This window comes from Canis lupus, chromosome X (genome assembly GCF_048164855.1).
Source record: "Canis lupus baileyi chromosome X, mCanLup2.hap1, whole genome shotgun sequence".
NCBI lineage: Eukaryota > Metazoa > Chordata > Mammalia > Carnivora > Canidae > Canis > Canis lupus.
The window spans coordinates 113,430,786-113,449,353 of record NC_132876.1 but is presented as its reverse complement, the minus strand read 5'-3'; the positions used below and the strand labels follow the sequence as shown (position 1 = coordinate 113,449,353).

General features: G+C 44.4%; 1 protein-coding gene across 6 annotated transcripts in view; it reads right to left on the bottom strand.

Annotated features, from left to right (window-relative positions):
• PIR (pirin) overlaps positions 1-18,568 on the bottom strand; it is a 158,448-nt gene that overhangs the window by 125,312 nt on the left and 14,568 nt on the right. For all 6 annotated transcript variants that reach the window (XM_072816640.1, XM_072816638.1, XM_072816635.1 and 3 more), the window contains exon 3: positions 11,636-11,728. In XM_072816640.1, coding sequence (XP_072672741.1) covers positions 11,636-11,728 — 93 coding nt within the window. The remainder of the gene's footprint in view (positions 1-11,635; positions 11,729-18,568) is intronic.

The following is an 18,568-nucleotide window of genomic DNA, read 5'->3' as shown; positions in this document are numbered from 1 at the left end:
CGTGTCACGGATGCAATTTCATTTCTAATGGTATTAACTTAAGAATGTTTTGGGGCAATACCAGATGTACAGAAAGGGAACTCCGTTCCAGGAGTGTGAGGGTGGAAGAGTGGACAAGTGTGGGCCCGGGATCAGATGGGCCTGCCCAATCCTGCCCTATATGGGCTGCGTGACCTTGACAAGTCACCACTTCCGAGCCTGTTTCCTCATCTATAAAATAGGGGAGGAGGGCTTTCAATTCCTACTTTTCAGGATTGCTGTGAAGCCTGGAGGTAACGTATAGAAGGCATACGGAGCGTTTCATAAAACTGGTAGCTCAGACTGCCTGGCAAATTTCCTTTGGGTTTAGTCCCATGTGGTCAAGGCATTTCATTTTCACAGGGTCGATTGATGGAAAACTCTGAAACAACTTTGCTAAGACTGTTGAAGATTTACAAGAATTTTTTTAAAGATTTATTTGTTTATTTTCTGGGGGAGGGGCAGAGGGAGAAAAAGAGGGAGTCTTTTTTTTTTTTAAAGGACTTTATTTATTTATTAGACACAGAGAAAGGCAGAGAGACACAGGCAGAGGGAGAAGCAGGCTCCCCGCAGGAGCCCAATGCGGAACTCGATCCCAGGACCCCAGATCATGCCCTGAGCTGAAGGCCGACTCAACCACTGAGCCACCCAGGCGTCCCAGGGAGAGAGAGTCACAAGCAGACTCTGCACTGAGCGCAGAGCCCGATGTGGGGCTCGATCTCACGACACTGAGACGGAGACTGGAGCCAAAACCAACTGACTGGGCCACCCAAGCACCTGTGCAAGGAGTTTTTTTTATCACATACTGATCTATGTTCATTCACTCTGGACTTAATTTCAGTCTCACTTCAAAAGCGTTATTTGGTGACAAAAAAGGATGTTTAATGACTGGTTTACTGTCTTTATTACATCCCCTCTTCCAACGTGTCTGTGTAAGAACTCTAGGAATGTAGCCTCTCAGACACGAGTGGTTTCTGTTTGTAATTGTAACAGGGGGGGAGGTGGGGCAGAGGGGGAAACCTGCTGGGGATGTATCTGAATTACTTTTGAAGACTAATTCAGTTAATTGCTGCTTTCCCTCCTGTGACCGATGCTTCTAGACATAGGCCAGGGTTTCATTCTCTGCTGTGGGAACTGGCCCCTGTGCTGCAGGACGTTCAGCAGCATTCCTGGCCTCTATTCACTAGATGGCAGCAGCACCCTCCAGTTGGTATAACCAGCAATGTCCCCAGAAATGGCCACATTGACCCCACTTAGTCAAAGTCACCCCCACTTGAGAACCACTGACGTAGACAGTCTAAAATCCCAACTTTGGGACTAAAGATCATACTATTTAGAATGACAGTATTAACGTGGGAGTTTCAGGATATAAAACATTGGTCATTCATTCATAACTGAAGGTCACACCCTGCTGTGAAGGCCTTTCCCAAATAACGGCCCAACCTACAGCTTGAGATCCCACCCCACTCTACACATCCAATTTTTTTTTAATTTATCCCACAGAGTTTTTATTTATCTTTTTAAGTGAGCTCTATGCCCAACATGGGGCTGGAACTCATGACCCTGAGATCGAGTCACATGGTCTACTGAGCCAGCCAGGTGCCCGCTCTACACATCTAATTCTTAGTCTGACTACTTCCTCACTATTTCTAGAATATCGCCATACCACGCCCTCTACCTTTTCCTCCACTGTCCAGAGAGTTCTAACTTATTCCTTAAGATTGTACCAAATGGCCAATTTTCTGCTGAAACTCTCCCAGACCTTTCTGTGAGAAATGCTAGCTTCTCCCTCAGAACGTGAAACTTCATCAACAGGACCTCTCTTGTCCCTCCTTAATTATTTTCTAATGGTCTTGCAAACTGGAAGTCCTCTGCCCCCACTTGGGAACTCACATTCACACGCACATGCAGGCTTGCACACAGGTAGCTGTTGACTGGAACAGAACACAAACCCGGTTGATTTTATGTGCAGAGGCCAGACCCAAGTCAGAGAGGCCTCGGCAAGAGTTCCTAGAGAGCCAGTGAGCACCAGGAGCTTCACCAGCCACGAGAGCACTGCTGATCTTATATGGTACGTGAAGAGGGAATTTTGAAAATACTGATTATTTGAATAACCAATACACATTGCTCAAAAGTGAAAGGCACAACAAGAAAAAAGAGGAATAGAGTGAAAATGAACTTTCTCCTCCTCACCGCTCGGTAACCTTCCCTGGAAGGCATAGGACCGGCTTCCTGGGTGTCCTGCAGAGATGATGTAGGCATACCCAAGAATCAAGGTCTAAGTGGGATACCTGTCCCATCAACATGTCCATCAACACATGACCAATAAACAAAACGGGACATATCCATACGATGGGTAATTATTCAGCCATAAAAATGACTTAAGTGCTGACACACATCACCACATGCAAGGGCCTTGAAAACATTCGCCAAGTGAAAGAAAACAGACACAAACGACCAGATATCATCTGATTCCTTTTATATGAAATGTGCAGAGGGACACCTGGGTGGCTCAGCAGTTGAGCATCTGCCTTCGACTCGGGTCATGATCTCAGGGTCCTGGGATCGAGCCCCACATCGGGCTCCCTGCTCAGTGGGGGAGTCTGTTTCTCCCTCTGCCTCTGCCTCTGCCTGCCGCTCCCCCTGCTTGTGCTCTCTCTTTCTCTCTCAAATAAATAAAATCTTTTAAAAACTAAAATAAGCCTGATGAAAATGTGCTGGAATTGGTGGTGATAGCTCACAATACCGTGAAAATACTAAAAACCACTAAATATTTTCAAAAAGCTTTGTGACTCTGTATCTGTCGTTAAGCGTTGATTTTCTAAGCACCATCTTTTGGAATTGTAATGTGAATTTTGGAGTTCTCTTTTCTTTGAATCAATGTAGAAGTAATCACTCATTAAAACAGCCCATTTGGGGATCCCCAGGTGGCTCAGCGGTTTAGCACTTGCCTTCAGCCCAGGGCACAACTTGGAGACCTGAGTTCGAGTCCCACATCAGGCTCCCTGCATGGAGCCTGCTTCTTCTTCCTCTGCCTGTGTCTCTGTGCCTCTCTCTCTCTCTCTGTATCTCTCATGAATGAGTAAATAAAATCTTTAAAAAATAAATAATAATAAATAAAACAGCCTATCCTTCCCACAGCACAATTGATAATAAGCCATTTTTAAAAACAATAAAGGTAAGGATGCTTAGGTGGCTCAGTGGGCTAAGCATCTGACTCTTGATTTCGACTCAGGACATGATCTCAGGGTCGTGAGAACAAAGTACTAAATGAATAAATAAATAAATCTTTTTAAAAAAAGAATAAAAGTAGTCTTTGCTTTTTTTAAAATATTTTTAAAGATTTATTCGAGAGAGAGAGAAAGAGTGGGCCCAAAAGGGGGGAGGGAAGGAGAGAAGCAGACTCCCCGCTGAGCAGAGAGCAGGACTCGGAGCTCTGATTGCAGGACCCTGGGATCATGACCTGAGCTGAAGGCAGACGCTTAATCAACTGAGTCACCCAGGTGCCCTAGTCTTTGCTTTTTATACAAATCCTACACTAATGCCATAATGGTTCTGTCACTTTCCAACTATCATGGAGATTATTCTATATTTGAACATGTCAAGCTGTGGCATTCTCCTTAATGGCTGTAGAGCACGTCACTGCAGGGACACATGTGTTTAAACCACTAGTTCTCAGGCAGCCCGGGTGGCTCAGCAGTTTAGTGCCGCCTTCAGCCCAGGGCCTGATCCTGGAGACCTGGGACCGAGTCCCATGTTGGGCTCCCTGCATGGAGCCTGCTTCTCCCTCCGTCTGGGTCTCTCTGCTCCTCTCTCTCTGTATGTCTTTCATGAATAAATAAATAAAAATCTTTAAAAAAAAAAAGCAACCCACAGAATGGGAGAAAATATTTAAAAATGAAAAAATAAACCATTAGTTCTCGCCTGGGGGCCATTTGGTAGCCTCCCCAACGCACACAGTAGGCAATATCTGGAGATATTTTTTGTTGTCACCACTGGAAGTGGTAGGGGGAGGGGGGGGCTACTGGCATCTAGTGGAGAGAGGCCGGGGAAGCTGCTCAGCATCCTGCAATGCACAGGATGGCCCTCACAGTAGAGTTATCCTCTCAAAATGTAACAGTCCCCAGGTTGAGAAGCCTTGATTTAAACAGCCCATGATTAGGGACGCCTGCATGGCTCAGCGGCTGGGTGCACACCTTCGGCTCAGGTTGTGATCCCAGGATCCGGGATCGAGTCCCACATCAGGCTCCCCACAAGGAGCCTGCTTCTCCCTCTTCCTGTGTCTCTGCCTCTCTCTCTCAGTCTGTGTCTCTCGTGAATAAATAAATAAATCTTTAAAAAAAATAAACAGTCCATGATTAAGGAAAATTTAAATTTTTTACAATATTTGCTTTTACAAATAATGTTGAATATGCCATCTTCCAGATATGCAACTTCCTCATATGCAATTTCCAGATATATAATGATTCCCCTATTATTTTGAATGCTTACTTTATTCCCCTTGTACGAACTTTTTTTTTGTACGAACTTTTTAAAACTGGAATAAAGATGCGTATAATAAGCCTTTGTTCTTACTTTATTTTTTTGTTTTGTTTTTTCTGTTTTGTCCAGAAAATTATTAGATTTCTAAAAGTAGGGGCAGCCCGGGTGGCTCAGCAGTTTAGCGTCGCCTTCAGCCCAGGGTGTGATGTGCTCCCTGCGTGGAGCCTGCTTCTCCCTCTGCCTGTGTCTCTGCCTCTCTCTCCATGTGTCTTTCATGAACAAATACATAAAATCTTTTTAAAAAAGAAAAAACAGATTTCTAAAACTAGGATTACTGGGATAAAGGAGAAAAAACTTTTTCCCCTGAGGTATCTGGGGCTCCCACTGCTACTATGAAGGGGTATCTCCCTCCTTCTATCTGATTATTGCTTTCATGTTTCATGCCGGAAAGTGAGTGACCTGTGCACGGGGATTTTATATCGAGCCACTTACAAGGAGCTTTTGGCTGATGCTCTCAGCACGGTGGTGAAGGTGGCTCTCGCTTCCTTCCTATACTCTGTTGAGCCTCAACTCCAGATCATATCAAACAAACATAGGAGCTAAAACCTCCATGCATGGCTTCTGGACAAGTCCTGCGCCCTCCGCCCTCCTCCAGTCACATCACCTCCCAAAGCGGGATGCGGTCACTGTGCGGTTTGCTTCATCACCGTATTACCTCCAAATAAGTACTTTTTCCTCCTCCTCTCTGACAGCTGTAACTCTCAGTAATGGCTTCAAAGCTTCTAGAGCCAGGTTAAATCGCAGTGGCGCTGGCAAACAGTCTTGTCTGCTCTTCCCTGCAATTAACAGGATTATGTGTAATACCTCCGTGGTAGATAGGACATGGGAAGTTCACTGAATGGTCTTCAGGATACTGAGAAAGGACCCTTCTTTGCCATTTTTTGTAGAATCGTTGTTTTTTCTTTGCCAAATGGGTTCTGATTTTTTTTTTAATTTTATTTATGATAGTCGCACACACAGAGAGAGAGAGAGAGAGGCAGAGACACAGGCAGAGGGAGAAGCAGGCTCCATGCACCGGGAGCCTGACATGGGATTCGATCCCGGGTCTCCAGGATCGCGCCCTGGGCCAAAGGCAGGCGCCAAACCGCTGTGCCACCCAGGGATCCCCTGGGTTCTGATTTTTTATCAAGCTTTCTAACCCCCACCCCCCCCAACCCCGTCCCAGCTTTGATTAGACAATGGCATGGTTTGGTTTTGAGACTACACAGAAAGCTAGAGAAAGCAGGCTGTGTGGGAGACGGGAGGCTTGAGTCAGTCGTAAGTTTGAGGGGTGAATCACCCGGACCCTTCCCTTCCTGTCCAGGATATCGTCCAGGCATTGCATGCAAATGCTGCTGGCTGCCATCCAGTAAACAGGAGTGTGGCTTTTCTGATGGGCACACCCTTGCAAACAGGACGGGTCTGTTCTCCTGAACAAAAGCAAAGAACCTGCTGAGGCTTGCAGTGAAAAACTTGAAAAAAGCACTTCTAAGCCCTGCTAAGGACCCAGGAGACAAGGTCATCCCGAGGTGTCCCTGCCGCATGACGGTTTGCTCCTAACTGTCCTTAAATGTCACTAAGTGGGAGTGACCCCCCATGCTGCCTTCCCCAAAACTTGGGGGTTCCCAGGAGCGTGGGACTTCCAGCGCTACAACTAGGGCAGTCCCGAGGCTGTCATTTAAAGGATGACTTTGAAAGGCACAAAAACAGGTGAGAAGTTCATCAACAACGTGCTGAACTTGAACTGCTTCTTTTTGGAGCTAAACTACACAAGGCGTGGGCTCTCCAGATCATTCGGTCCGGCCGTTCAGAGCTGCCCTAAGCAAATCAAGGTATCAGGCCTGACCAGAAATAGGTAACTGCAAAATTATCCCGGCCTTTACCACTCCGCTCTTTTTATTTCTTTAAAGATTTTATTTATTTATTCATGAGACAGACGCAGAGACACAAGCAGAGGGAGAAGCAGGCTCCCTGCGGGGGGCGGGAGGGCAATGCGGGACCCCATCCCAGGACCCCAGGATCATGACCTGAGCCAAAGGCAGGTGCTCAACCACTGAGCCAACCAGGTGTCCCCACCACTCAGCTCTTTTGAAAACAGTGTTCCCCAGAGTCCTAACTCCCGGCAGGAAATGCTGAATGCATCGTCCCTTTTGTCTTGTGACCTCCAGCTGTGCCTCCTTTTCCGGAACGTTCCTTCTTCCTCATTTTTCAGGCAAGTTTTTAACAGAAAATATATAGTTATCTAAACCATTAGGTTTAAAAAAAAGATTACCGACTAACAGTAAAATCAGGTCCTCGCTCTTATCTCATCGAATTATAGTATTTCTGGTTCAGAAGATCATCTCGATGGGCATTTCTCCAATCTTACCTGCACATATCAATCACTCGAGGATGCTGATGAAATGCAGATTATTTGTCTACAGATCAGAGGTGCAGCCTGAGGTTCCAGGTGATACCACTGCTGTTTCATGTTTTAACTTGAGGTAATAAGAACTTTGTAGAATAACATTCTCCACATTTCTTTGATTACGTATCACTCTTAGTTTAAAAAAGTGCGAGCATACACTCATAATGTATATATCTATTTATATTTTACATTCATGAGTTAGTAGTACAGCATAATTGCATTTTTATTTAAAAAAATTAATGTCCGGGGATCCCTAGGTGGCTTAGCGGTTTGGCGCCTGCCTTCGACCCAGGGTGTGATCCTGGAGTCCTGGGATCGAGTCCCACATCGGGCTCCCTGCATGGAGCCTGCTTCTCCCTCAGCCTGTGTCTCTGCCTCTCTCTCTGTGTCTATCATGAATAAATAAATAAAATTTAAAAAAAATTAATGTCCATCGGGGGCACCAGGGTGGCTCAGTGGTTGAGCGTCTGCCTTTGGCTCAGGTCGTGATCCTAGGGTCCTGGGATGGAGTCTCACATCAGGCTACCCGTAGGGAGTCTGCTTCTCCCTCTGCCTGTGTCTCTACGTTTCTGTGTCTCTCATGAATAAATAAATAAAGCCTTTAAAAAAATTAATGTCCATCAGCACAGCACTGACTTCTGTAGCACACACCCTATTTTGAGGACCACTAATCCTGAAAACACACCCATTATGTTAACATTCCGTGAATGCTCATATTTCTCCAGGCATAAGAAACTCACTTTGATTCGGGAAGCCTATTCTATATTTTATATACATAGTCTATGTTTATTAGAAAGTTCTTCCTTCTATTGGTTTGTCTGTATGCTTTGTATCCAAAGGTTTACCTTTGGGCGCAGGCAAAACCAGCCTAATCCCTCTTAACACTACTGCAACTGCTATCACTGAGAAGGGCTTGATTTCCTTAACACAGAAGCTTCTAGAACACCGTAAGAATACCAGCAACCCAAAAGAAAAAAAAAATAGGCCAAGCATATAAATATGGAAGGTAAACAAATATTTAAAAAGAAAAGATACTCAACCTTGTTCAGATAAGAGAAATGTAAATTAAAACTACGATGAGGTATTCTTTTTCACTTGTCAAAATGGCAAAGGTAAAGAAAAACTGGACAAATATATGATGTTGGTGATGCTAAGGGAAGACAGGCACCCTCCTCATACATTGCCGTGGTAATGTCAATTGGTACAACCTTCACGGGTAGTGCTTAAAAGATTAGTTTTTCAAATATGGGGAAAATACTAACAATATAATGTTAAATGAAAAAAAGGCAGAAAACGTACAGCATGATACCAGGAAAAAAGTACCGAAAGAAAATTCATCAAAGCAATAATGATACCTGTTCCTGGACAGCAAGACAACATAGCAGGTGATTCTGTTTTTTTTTTAAGATTGTATTTATTTATTTGAGAAAGTGATCTTGAGTGTGGGGGGGAGGGAGAGGGAGAGGGAGAGGGAGGGAGACGGAAACCCCCGCTGAGCAGGGAGCCTGATGCGGGCTCCATCCTAGGGCTCCGGGATCATGACCTGAGCTGAAGGGCAGACACTTAACCACCTGAGCGCCCCCTGGCTCTGTTTTTTTTTTTTTTTTTTTTTTTTTAGATTTTATTCACTCATTCTTTAGAGAGAGAGAGAGAGAGAGAGGCAGAGACACAAGCAGAGGGAGAAGCAGGCTCCATGCGCCAGGAGCCCGACGTGGGATTCGATCCCTGGTCTCCAAGATCGCGCCCTGGGCCAAAGGCAGGTGCCAAACCGCTGCACCACCCAGGGATCCCCCAAATACCAATGTTCTAGAGCTGAACTCCTTCCCTGTTTGAAGTTGAGCACCTTACAATTTACACATTGCAAGTTGCAAAGGAAATTAAGTTTCCTTTTCACAATGGGAAAGAAAGCAATGTGTGCCATCACTGGTTTTATTTAATACATTCATCGTCTTTAGCAAAAGTTCTGTTGTTATTATCCAATTACACTCAGCCAGTAGGTACTGAGTGTCACCAGCTGCAGAACACGGAGAGGCATGGGATTATCTCAGCTGAAGCAATTTACAGTGCTCTTGACCATGGGAGGGGAGGTTAAGGCAACTCCTAACTCTAATACATGACAGAACAGGATCGAGGCCACCGTAAAGATCTAATGTGCAGGAGACTAGTAAATAGAATGCTGTGGGGACCAAGCGAAGGAGAAAGTGTCCCCTCTTGAGATTGTCTCGTGAAACTTGATGGAGACAGTGACATCTGAAAAGACCTTGAGGGATTATTACAACTGGAGCTGTGAAAGTGGTGAGAACAGCCTGATACCAGAAGCAGAGGAGCACAGCGGGGAGACGTGCTCAGGGACCCAAGTCAGAATGCAGCACGGGTGGGTGGAGGGTAAGTAAAAGGAATGGCTTCCATGACTGCTGTAAGGCAAGACACAACCCCCCCAAAGTGCTAACAGAGAAGAGAATTGGAAGCCCAATGGCTAAGTGAGGGAGGGAGACCGGTCCAACTACCTTGAGCCTTTATATTATTTCCAGAAGCTTCTTGGTTTACTCAACCTTGACACTGCAGTGGTTAACTCTTTACTGGTCCGTCTTTCACCTCCCTAACCAGATTGCAAACTAGAGGCGAGCAGGGGCCAAGTCTCCTTCTTCCTTAGCCTCCCTCCCGCCTGCCACCCACGCTCCCCAACACACGAACACACACACCCAATCTACAAAAGATCGCCTGACACCAATATCTGCATGTCGCCAGTCTTTAGTAAATATTTACACATTCAACAATTGGCTTGACAAACACACTGAGCCCCAGTCTGTTTCCTAATACAGGTTCCTCCCACGGAGCAGATGGTTGCAGTTTCTTCTTAACTGTCCCTACGCTTTCCCAGAATATAGGTACATGTGGAGAATAAGAATCTTTCAAAGTGCCACAATACTGTATTATACATTTTTATCTCCCTATCTCAAATGGAAAATAAGTGTTCAGCACAATCTCTACAAATCTTAGTTAAATTTGTAAATGTATCGGTCTGACCTTAAAATCCTGATTTTTAGGCTATATTCCATTTCAGCCCTCAATTCTATAATTCCTTAGAATTGATTTTAAATACTAATAGTGTTCTTAGATTGTCTTTGGAGTTTAAAATATTACATGAGATTGGGCAGCCCAGGTGGTTCAGCGGTTTAGCGCCGCCTTCAGATCATCAGGTTGTGATCCTGGAGACCTGGGATCGAGTCCCGAGTCGGGCTCCCTGCATAGAGCCTGCTTCTCCCCCTGCCTGTGTCTCTGTCTCTCTCTCTCTGTGTCTCTCATGAATAAATAAATTTAAAAAAATACTACATGAGATTAATCATTTCTGAATATTTTTGAAGAAAAATACATTTTCTACATAAAATTATTTAAATCACATCTTAAATTGTTTCTTCTCTCACAAATTATTTTAATTATGTAGAAATTTTAAGAAGTCCATTTCTTTTTAATTTATGTATATTTTTAAAATTATGTATATTTTTTGAGAGGAAGTGGGAGAGGGGTAGAGGGAGAGGGAGAGAATCCCAAGCAGACTCCAAGCCCAGTGCATGAGCCCCACATGGGGCTCAATCTCACAACTCCGAGATCATGACCTGAGGTGAAATCAAGAGTCTGATGCCCAACCGACTGAGCCATCCAGGTGCGCCAGAAGCCGATTCTTGCTCTTTATTAACTGCTCAAATAAAAATGTTTCCAGTGGCACCAGTTCAAAGAATATTAAAAACAACAAATATTTATTTTTTAAAGATTTATTTATTTATTCATGAGAGACAGAGAGAGAGAGAGAGAGAGAGAGGCAGAGATATAGGCAGAGAGAGAAGCAGGCTCCATGCAGGGAACCCTATGTGGGACTCGATCCCAGGACCCTGGTATCACGCCCTGGGCTGAAGGCAGAGGCTCAACCGCTGAGCCACCCAGGCATCCTCAAAACAGCAAATATTTAAATTTGAATATGCTTTGTGTGACATATGTGGCTTGCCATAGTAGCTGGTCTACAGCTAAGAACTTATAAATTAATTTAACTATTATTCATTGTTTCTAACTTTGAATTTTCTATTAGAAGTTATTACTAAGGGCACCTAGCTGGCTGAGTCAGAAGAGTATGCGACTCTTGATCTCAAGGTCATGAGTTTGGGATCCCTGGGTGGCTCAGCAGTTTAGCGCCACCTTCAGCCCAGGGCGTGATCCTGGAGTCCCGGGATCGAGTCCCATATCGGGCTCCCTGCATGGAGCCTGCTTCTCCCTCTGCCTGTGTCTCTGCCTCTCTCTCTCTCTCTCTGTCTCTCATGAATAAATAAAATCTTTTTTTAAAAAAAAAGGTCATGAGTTCAAGCCCCACTTGGGTGTAGAGATTACTTAAATAAATATTTTTTAAAAAGAAGTGACCATTAGGTTTTGAGGCACCTGGGTGGCACAGTTGGTTGAGTGTCCAACTCTTGGTTTCAGCTCAGGCTGTGATCTCAGGGTCATGAGGTCAAGCCCTGAGAGGGCTCTGTGCTCAGCTCAGAGTCTGCTTAAGACTTTTTCTCCCTCTCCTTCCCCCCTCCCCCATGTGCGCTCTCTCAAATAAATAAATACGTCTTTAAAAAAAGAAATGATTACTAGATTTAATAACAGAGGCAAATTTAAAGATACTCACTTTTGTAGTCAAATTATTTTACTTACCGTCTCAAAACCTCGATGTGGGTGATCAGGAAATCCGCCTGGTCTACCGCCTTTAAATTCATCAAACAGCAAAAATGGATCCAGATTTTTTAACTGAAATAAAAATTAAATCCAGCAGATTAGACATGCCTTTTAAACCACATAGTAGGGGCTATATTCATGGACAGATCTAGCAAAACTCACTGAGAACGACATAGCTAATGAGGAACTTTTGCAATGAAAATTACTTTTGGGAAAGAACTCCTTGCACACACACACACACACACACACAAGAACTAAATTAAAGAGCTGATTTTGTAAGAAGTACAAAGAGAGGAAAAACATTTCATGATCATCTAAGACTAAACGGTTAAGCACAAACAAGATATTGTCTCTCCTAAACAGAATAAAAATATCAGGGACTTCAGGCCCCCCTGGAGAAGGTTGACGTTTATAGAATATTGAGGTTTCCTATACATAAACAGTTAACTCCATCTATTTGCAGGTTTTATTTATTTTTTTAAGATTTATTTATTTATCCATGAGAGAGAGAGAGAGAGGCAGAGACACAGGCAGAGGGAGAAGCAGGCTCCCTGTGGAGAGCCTGATGTGGGACTTGATCCCAGGACCCTGGGATCATGCCCTGGGCCGAAGACAGACACTCAACCACTGAGCCACCCAGGCATCCCTATTTGGGGCTTTTAAAATGTCTCTTAATAGGATTCATAATTTTCTCCATACATATATTTTTTTTAATTTATAGGGGGTCCCTGGGTGGCACAGCGGTTTAGCGCCTGCCTTTGGCCCAGGGCGCAATCCTGGAGACCCGGGATCGAATCCCACGTCGGGCTCCCTGCATGGAGCCTGCTTCTCCCTCTGCCTGTGTCTCTGCCTCTCTCTCTCTCTCTCTGTGTGACTATCATAAATAAAAATTTAAAAAAATTTATAGGTAATGTTTTTAATGACATCATAAATAGGATTTTTTTATTTTGTTTTTGAACAGTATGCTACTAGGGAATAAAAATGTGAATAGAAAGGTGATTTTTGAACATCACTAAGCTCTTATTAATTTTAATAATCTATCCATAGCTTCTTTTGGGTTTTTTTTCGGGGACATTCAGATCACCAGTGTATTTATCAATGAGCTTTTGCTCAGTAGTTCACAAATCACTTGTTGCCTGCATTAGATTAAAGCTATGCCAGGCTGCTGTTTTTCTGGGTTCTGCTAGGCTTGGCTGGTCTCCACATGGATTCTCATTCTCAAGCACAAGCTGAAATAGTGGCCACCTTCTAGGACATGCTGTTCTTATAACCAAGGACAAGAGCAAATGGAAGCCAAGCCAACAGCACACAATCACATTAACACGTCCCATTAGTCACAGCATGTGACATGGCCAAGCCCAAGGCAGGAGGACCACACTCAAACCCTGCCTATGGGACTCACTGGTAATGCACCTAAAAGTGGGTGTGAGTGTACAATCCCTTGGTGGGGGGCAGTGACTATCTGGGAATAATATTCCAACCAACACCCATCAACAAATAAATAACTGAGGTTTTTCCCCCTTCATTTGCAATCCTTACATGTTCTATTTCTTTTTCTGGTCTTTTTGCAAGCTAGTGTGTCTACAACAAGGCTGAGTAGAAATGATGGTAAATAGATGTCCTTGTTTTCTTCCTGATTTTACAGATTGCTTTTTCAAGATTCACCAGCACACGGGTTGTTTAACGCAAGGGTTTTGCAGATTCCCTTCGTAAGATGAAAGTCTTCCTCTTCCATTTTTAGTTTATGGATTTTTTGGATAGACACAGGTGTTGACTTTTATTGAATGCTTTTTCTGCACTCCTGAGATACTTTTCTCTCCTTTCATCTCTCAGTGGTGGTAAAGTACATAACTAGATTTTCTAACATTAAGCCAAATTTGCTAGGTCCCGACAATCCAAACTTTGTTCGTGATGTATTATCTTTTTTATACACTGCCGTATCTGGGTGGTTAATCTTTTGCTAATGACTCTTGCAAAAATGTGCATAAAAGCGATGTCATTATCCTTTCACTTGCTGTCCTTGTCTGGTCTTGACTGTAAGGCAACATTGTTTAATGAAGTGATGTCAAGACTCCCTGGAGCTTCAGCTCCTGGACAGTTTGTGCAGTACCGGAGTTTTCCGTATCTTAAATATTGGGTGAAATCTGTAAAATCTTCTGGACCTCTTGTCTTTATAATAGACTGTTAAAATACTGACTCCACTGCATTATGGCCATGAAACTTTTCAGACTTTCTTCTTTCTTTCTCATTGTTTTTGGACTCTCAGAATTTCTCCAGCTTCCTGGCAGCTGAGCTAATTACGTTTTTAAGTTGTGTGTTTCAGCGTAGCTACTCGGTCATATTGCTTGAAATGAGGGTACTAGGCCCTCTCTTTGTCCCTGTGTCCGGTTTTGACTCTCTTATTTTCACTTTCCATAGGAAAAAACACACACACGTACACACACACACACACACCAGATACTGTGCACACACAGAAATTCGACAAGCCACTGCAAGTTTTTCACCTAGCCAAGTCTCCACTTTAAAATGTGGACTGTCACCCATAAAAAGCTTGGGCCACTTTGCAGCCCATCTCAGTCCAGTGTGTCCTCAGGAAATGCAGTGAAACGTTAAAAAGTAACCAAAAAGCAAAACATTTATTGACTTCTCACCCAATCACCCAAGAAGGCGTCTCAACTTCTACATTTCAAACTGCCCTCACTGCTGTCCAGCATGTCCCCTGTGTTTCCATCTTCCCTCACTCGACTCCTCACACCCTCAGGAGGGTGCTCCTCTTCTCCTCCCCTCACACCTTCTGAATGGACGGTCTCTTCCACCGTGAACTCTCTGCCCCTTCCAGTGAAAAGCAATCTTGGATCTTTTCAATCTTACCCTATCGCTCATAACTCCACTTCAGCTCAATGAAAGCCCATGAATGGAACTGGGGTTGGGAGGAGAGGGTGAAAATTCTCCTATCTTATTATTTATTTTTCCTCTCTCAGGATACTCTGTGGCTCAAAGGACTGGAAGCAATGAATGTAAAGCAGCTGGGCCAATGCCTGGAGTGCGGCAGGTCTGACACAGATGAGTGGGATCTGCTACCAAACGCCTACAAATCTCTGAGCCACAAAGTCCCCACCTGCAAAAGAAAGGGTGCAGATGGCTTTTCAAGATGGCTTTTTAGTTCTACGCTATTAGGGTGCTACGGTATGAAAATGTGGGTAAGGATGAGATGAGTATGTATTGCTTCTCGGTATCAGTTTGGTGTCCAAAAGATAGATACAGGGGATTAAGAGGCACAAATTACGAGTTATAAAATAAAGAAGTCATGGGGATATAGAGCACAGCCTAGGGAATATAGTCAATAACGCTGTAACCGCCGTATGCTGACAGGTGGTGACTACACTTGCGGTGGCGAGCATTTTGTAATGTATATAAATATCAAATCACTGTGTGGCACACCTAAACTAATATGCTATCAAATATACTTCAGTAGAAAAGTACAAATACTATAACACACACAAGTAAAAAAATGAAGAGAGATTCACATGACCAAATATGTGCTGCTGTTAAATAAATCGTGAAAAGCAGAGGTTCCTATTTTCCAGGCCCACCCTCATCACCATCCATCGCTCACAGAACAAGAGTTAGTCATCGCTTGGAAAGTACTGTTTGTTCTATACTGATTGCACATTCGAGCCATCTGGTCACCAATGCACGACACAGGGACACACACAGGAAGAAAGGCAGCACAAGGAAAAGCCTGCCGAAGCCAGGGACTGGCTGAAGAGAGCCAGAAGGATCAAGTGTTTATGGCCAAAAGATGGGGTCCACGTGTGAGACACTCTTCCTCCAACAAGCAAGATGTACCTCGTACTAAAGTGTGATCTGCGCGGTTGGGTGGCAGGCCTTATTAAAGTTCCTCACATTCTAGGGGCACGTGGGTGGCTCAGTTAAGCATCTGCCTGTAGCTCAGGTCCCTGCGTTGGGCTCCCTGTTCAGTAGGGAGCCTGCTTCTCCCTCTCCCTCTTCCTGCTCATGCCCCCTCAGTCCCAGTCAAATAAATAAATAAATAAATAAATAAATAAATAAATAAATAAATCAAATCTTAAAAATAAAGTTCCTAACATTCTGTAAGCATTCAGCAAGTATCCAAGGGCATGTCAAAGAAACGTGTGATCTGTATGCAGGATCTGATTGACAGGAGTGCTCGGATTCTCTACATTTTGACTTGGTCACCACCTCATTCACAACTGATGATCTTTTTGAAGTTTTGGAGCCAAATTTCCTTTCCTTCACACCGTTCCAAATCCTTTAGCAGCCAAATTCAGGTGACAGCTTCCAGGCTATTTCTGTTGATGTCTGAAGAAGGCCAGTCAAAACCTGTGGCCACCACCCCAAGTGTGTGGCACTCCCTCTATAAGGCTCCAGCTGTCTGGTGTTCTATTTAAATCAGGAAGAGGGACACCTGGGTGGCTCAGTGGTTGAGCATCTACCTTTGGTTCAGGGCATGATCCCGGAGTCCTGGGATCGAGTCCCAAGTCAGGCTCCCTGCATGGAGCCTGCTTCTCCCTCTGCCTATGTCTCTGCCTCTCTCATGAATAAATAAATAAAATCTTTTAAAACGCTTTTTTAAAAATAAAAATAAATAAATCAGGAAGAACTGCACGTAGCTACCAGGAAGGTCAATTCTATGTGGAGAGGGCCAACATCATGCTTTGTTATGATGCCCCACTGAATCTAGAATAATTCTGTGTGTATAGGAGCTACTACAGACATCCCAAGTGGGACTTGAGTCAGGCCCCTAGTCACCCTTGTAGCTGGGTCTGGTCCTTTGACTGACTCTGGCTAATGAGAGGTAGGTAGAAGTCGCTGGGTGGGCCTTTCAGGGAAATCCTTTACATCTAAAAAAGGAGTGGACAGCTGGGACCTCTCCTTTTGGTCTTTCCCTTCTTGCTCCTCTCTGTGCCCAAGGGCAAGTGGTTGCTATTGCCCCAACAGCTGTCTTGGGCCATAAGGTGATGTACTGAGAACGTTCTAAAAATGATGAACTAGGGCAGCCTGGGTGGCTCAGCGATTTAGCACCACCTTCAGCCCAGGGCATGATCCTAGAGACCCGGGATCGAGTCCCATGTCGGGCTCCCTGCATGGAGCCTGCTTCTCCCTCTGCCTGTGTCTCTGCCTCTCTCTTTCTGTGTATGTCTCTTATGAATAAATAAATAAAATCTTTTTAAAAAATTTAAAAATAAAAATGATGAACTAAGATAGAATAAGCATAGGTCTCCGAAAAGTGGGGAGCCTTGAGGCCCACCCTAGACTGTCTACTTTTGGGTAGTCACACAGCTGAACCTGACCTTGATAGAAGAGTAATAATGCCTGTGGCGGCAGCCTGGAACCAGCTGAGATCCCACCCGCCCAACACCCAACCAAACCCCAGCCTGTATCAAGGCCACATGGCAGCAGCAGAAGGGAGAAGGCCATTGAAGGCCGACTCCAGCAGCTTAGACTACCTCCCGGTAGCACCTAGACAGGGACCCGATGGGAACGATGGAAAGGTAGAAGGAAACTGCCCCCATGTAGTCCAGACCTGGATCCAGACTCCCTTTGAATGGATTTGCCCTATGACTCTACGCCCCTCTACCATGACTCAACTTCCAGGGACCCTGCTAATGGAGGGCACCACCTAGAGGCTGCGTCAATCAGGACCGAGGTTAGTCAAGGTTATTTGATGATAGTAGGGGACTCTTAATAAATTTTTAAGTGTGTAATGGTATTTAAAGCTTTATAAATATAGGTCTTTTTTTATCTTTTAAAGTTCCTATCTTTTAGAGACACAAACTGAAATATTTAAAAGTAAAATAAAACAATTTGCTTTTAAAATACCCTGAGTACAGGAACACATGGGGGGATATAGAGGAAACCAGGATGTCTGGGAGTTGATCACTGTGGATGTTGGGTACGTGGAGGTTCATCATACTCTTCTCTCTACTTTTCTGTGTTCAAAATTCTTCCTGACAAAACAAATACGTATAAGAGGGGGTCCCAGGAAAATCACTTTCCACCAAGGGGTGTCCAGCGGGAAGGGCAGTGGAGCACAGAGTCAAGTACAAAGGAGTAGTGGGCTTCCCTCCTGTTGGGAGCACAGACGAACAAGCCGCTCAAACCATGCTATGCAGTCACTCGAATTCCAGTTTGGCTGCCTCGGCCCACGCAGAATTATAATGAACGGTACAAGCCAGCCCCCCTCCATCTCTTCTTTATGTTCATCACCCAAAGGCTCAGTGAAAGCTTTGTAAATTCCTCTACTACCTCATTCACAGCAATAGGGAACATGTCACTTAGGGCCACTAATACCAAACACTGTTGTCAATTCTACACTAACACAGCTCTGGGTTCCAAAGTGTCTGAGGTGTTTCTTCAGAGACAAAGCCTTGCTGCAAGAAGTTGGAAAGGTAACTGCCCTGAAACCGGATGGGTGCTTTCCTTCTCTGCTGATTGGAAGGTTAGGGGGTCGAACTTTCTGACAAGCCGGTAGGGTGCACGGTACTAAAAAATATGGTGACAATGTAAATGGTCAAAAGTAGGTCCATGAGTAAGACAATAACTGGAACACGTCATTGTTATTTAAATGATGTTCATGAAGGGGGTGCCTGGGTGACTCGGTTAAGCGTCCAACTCCTGATTTGGGCTCAGGTCGTGATCTCAGGGTCATGAGATCGAGGCCCACGCTGGGCTCTGCACTAGGCACGGAGTCTGCTTAAGATTCTCTCTCTCCAATCACCACCAATACCAAGGAAATACAAACAATATTAAAAACTTATTATGAGCAGCTATAGGCCAATAAATTAGGCAATCTAGAAGAAACGGATGCATTTCTGGAAAACCACAAACTACCAAAACTGGAACAGGAAGAAATGGAAAACCTGAACAGAC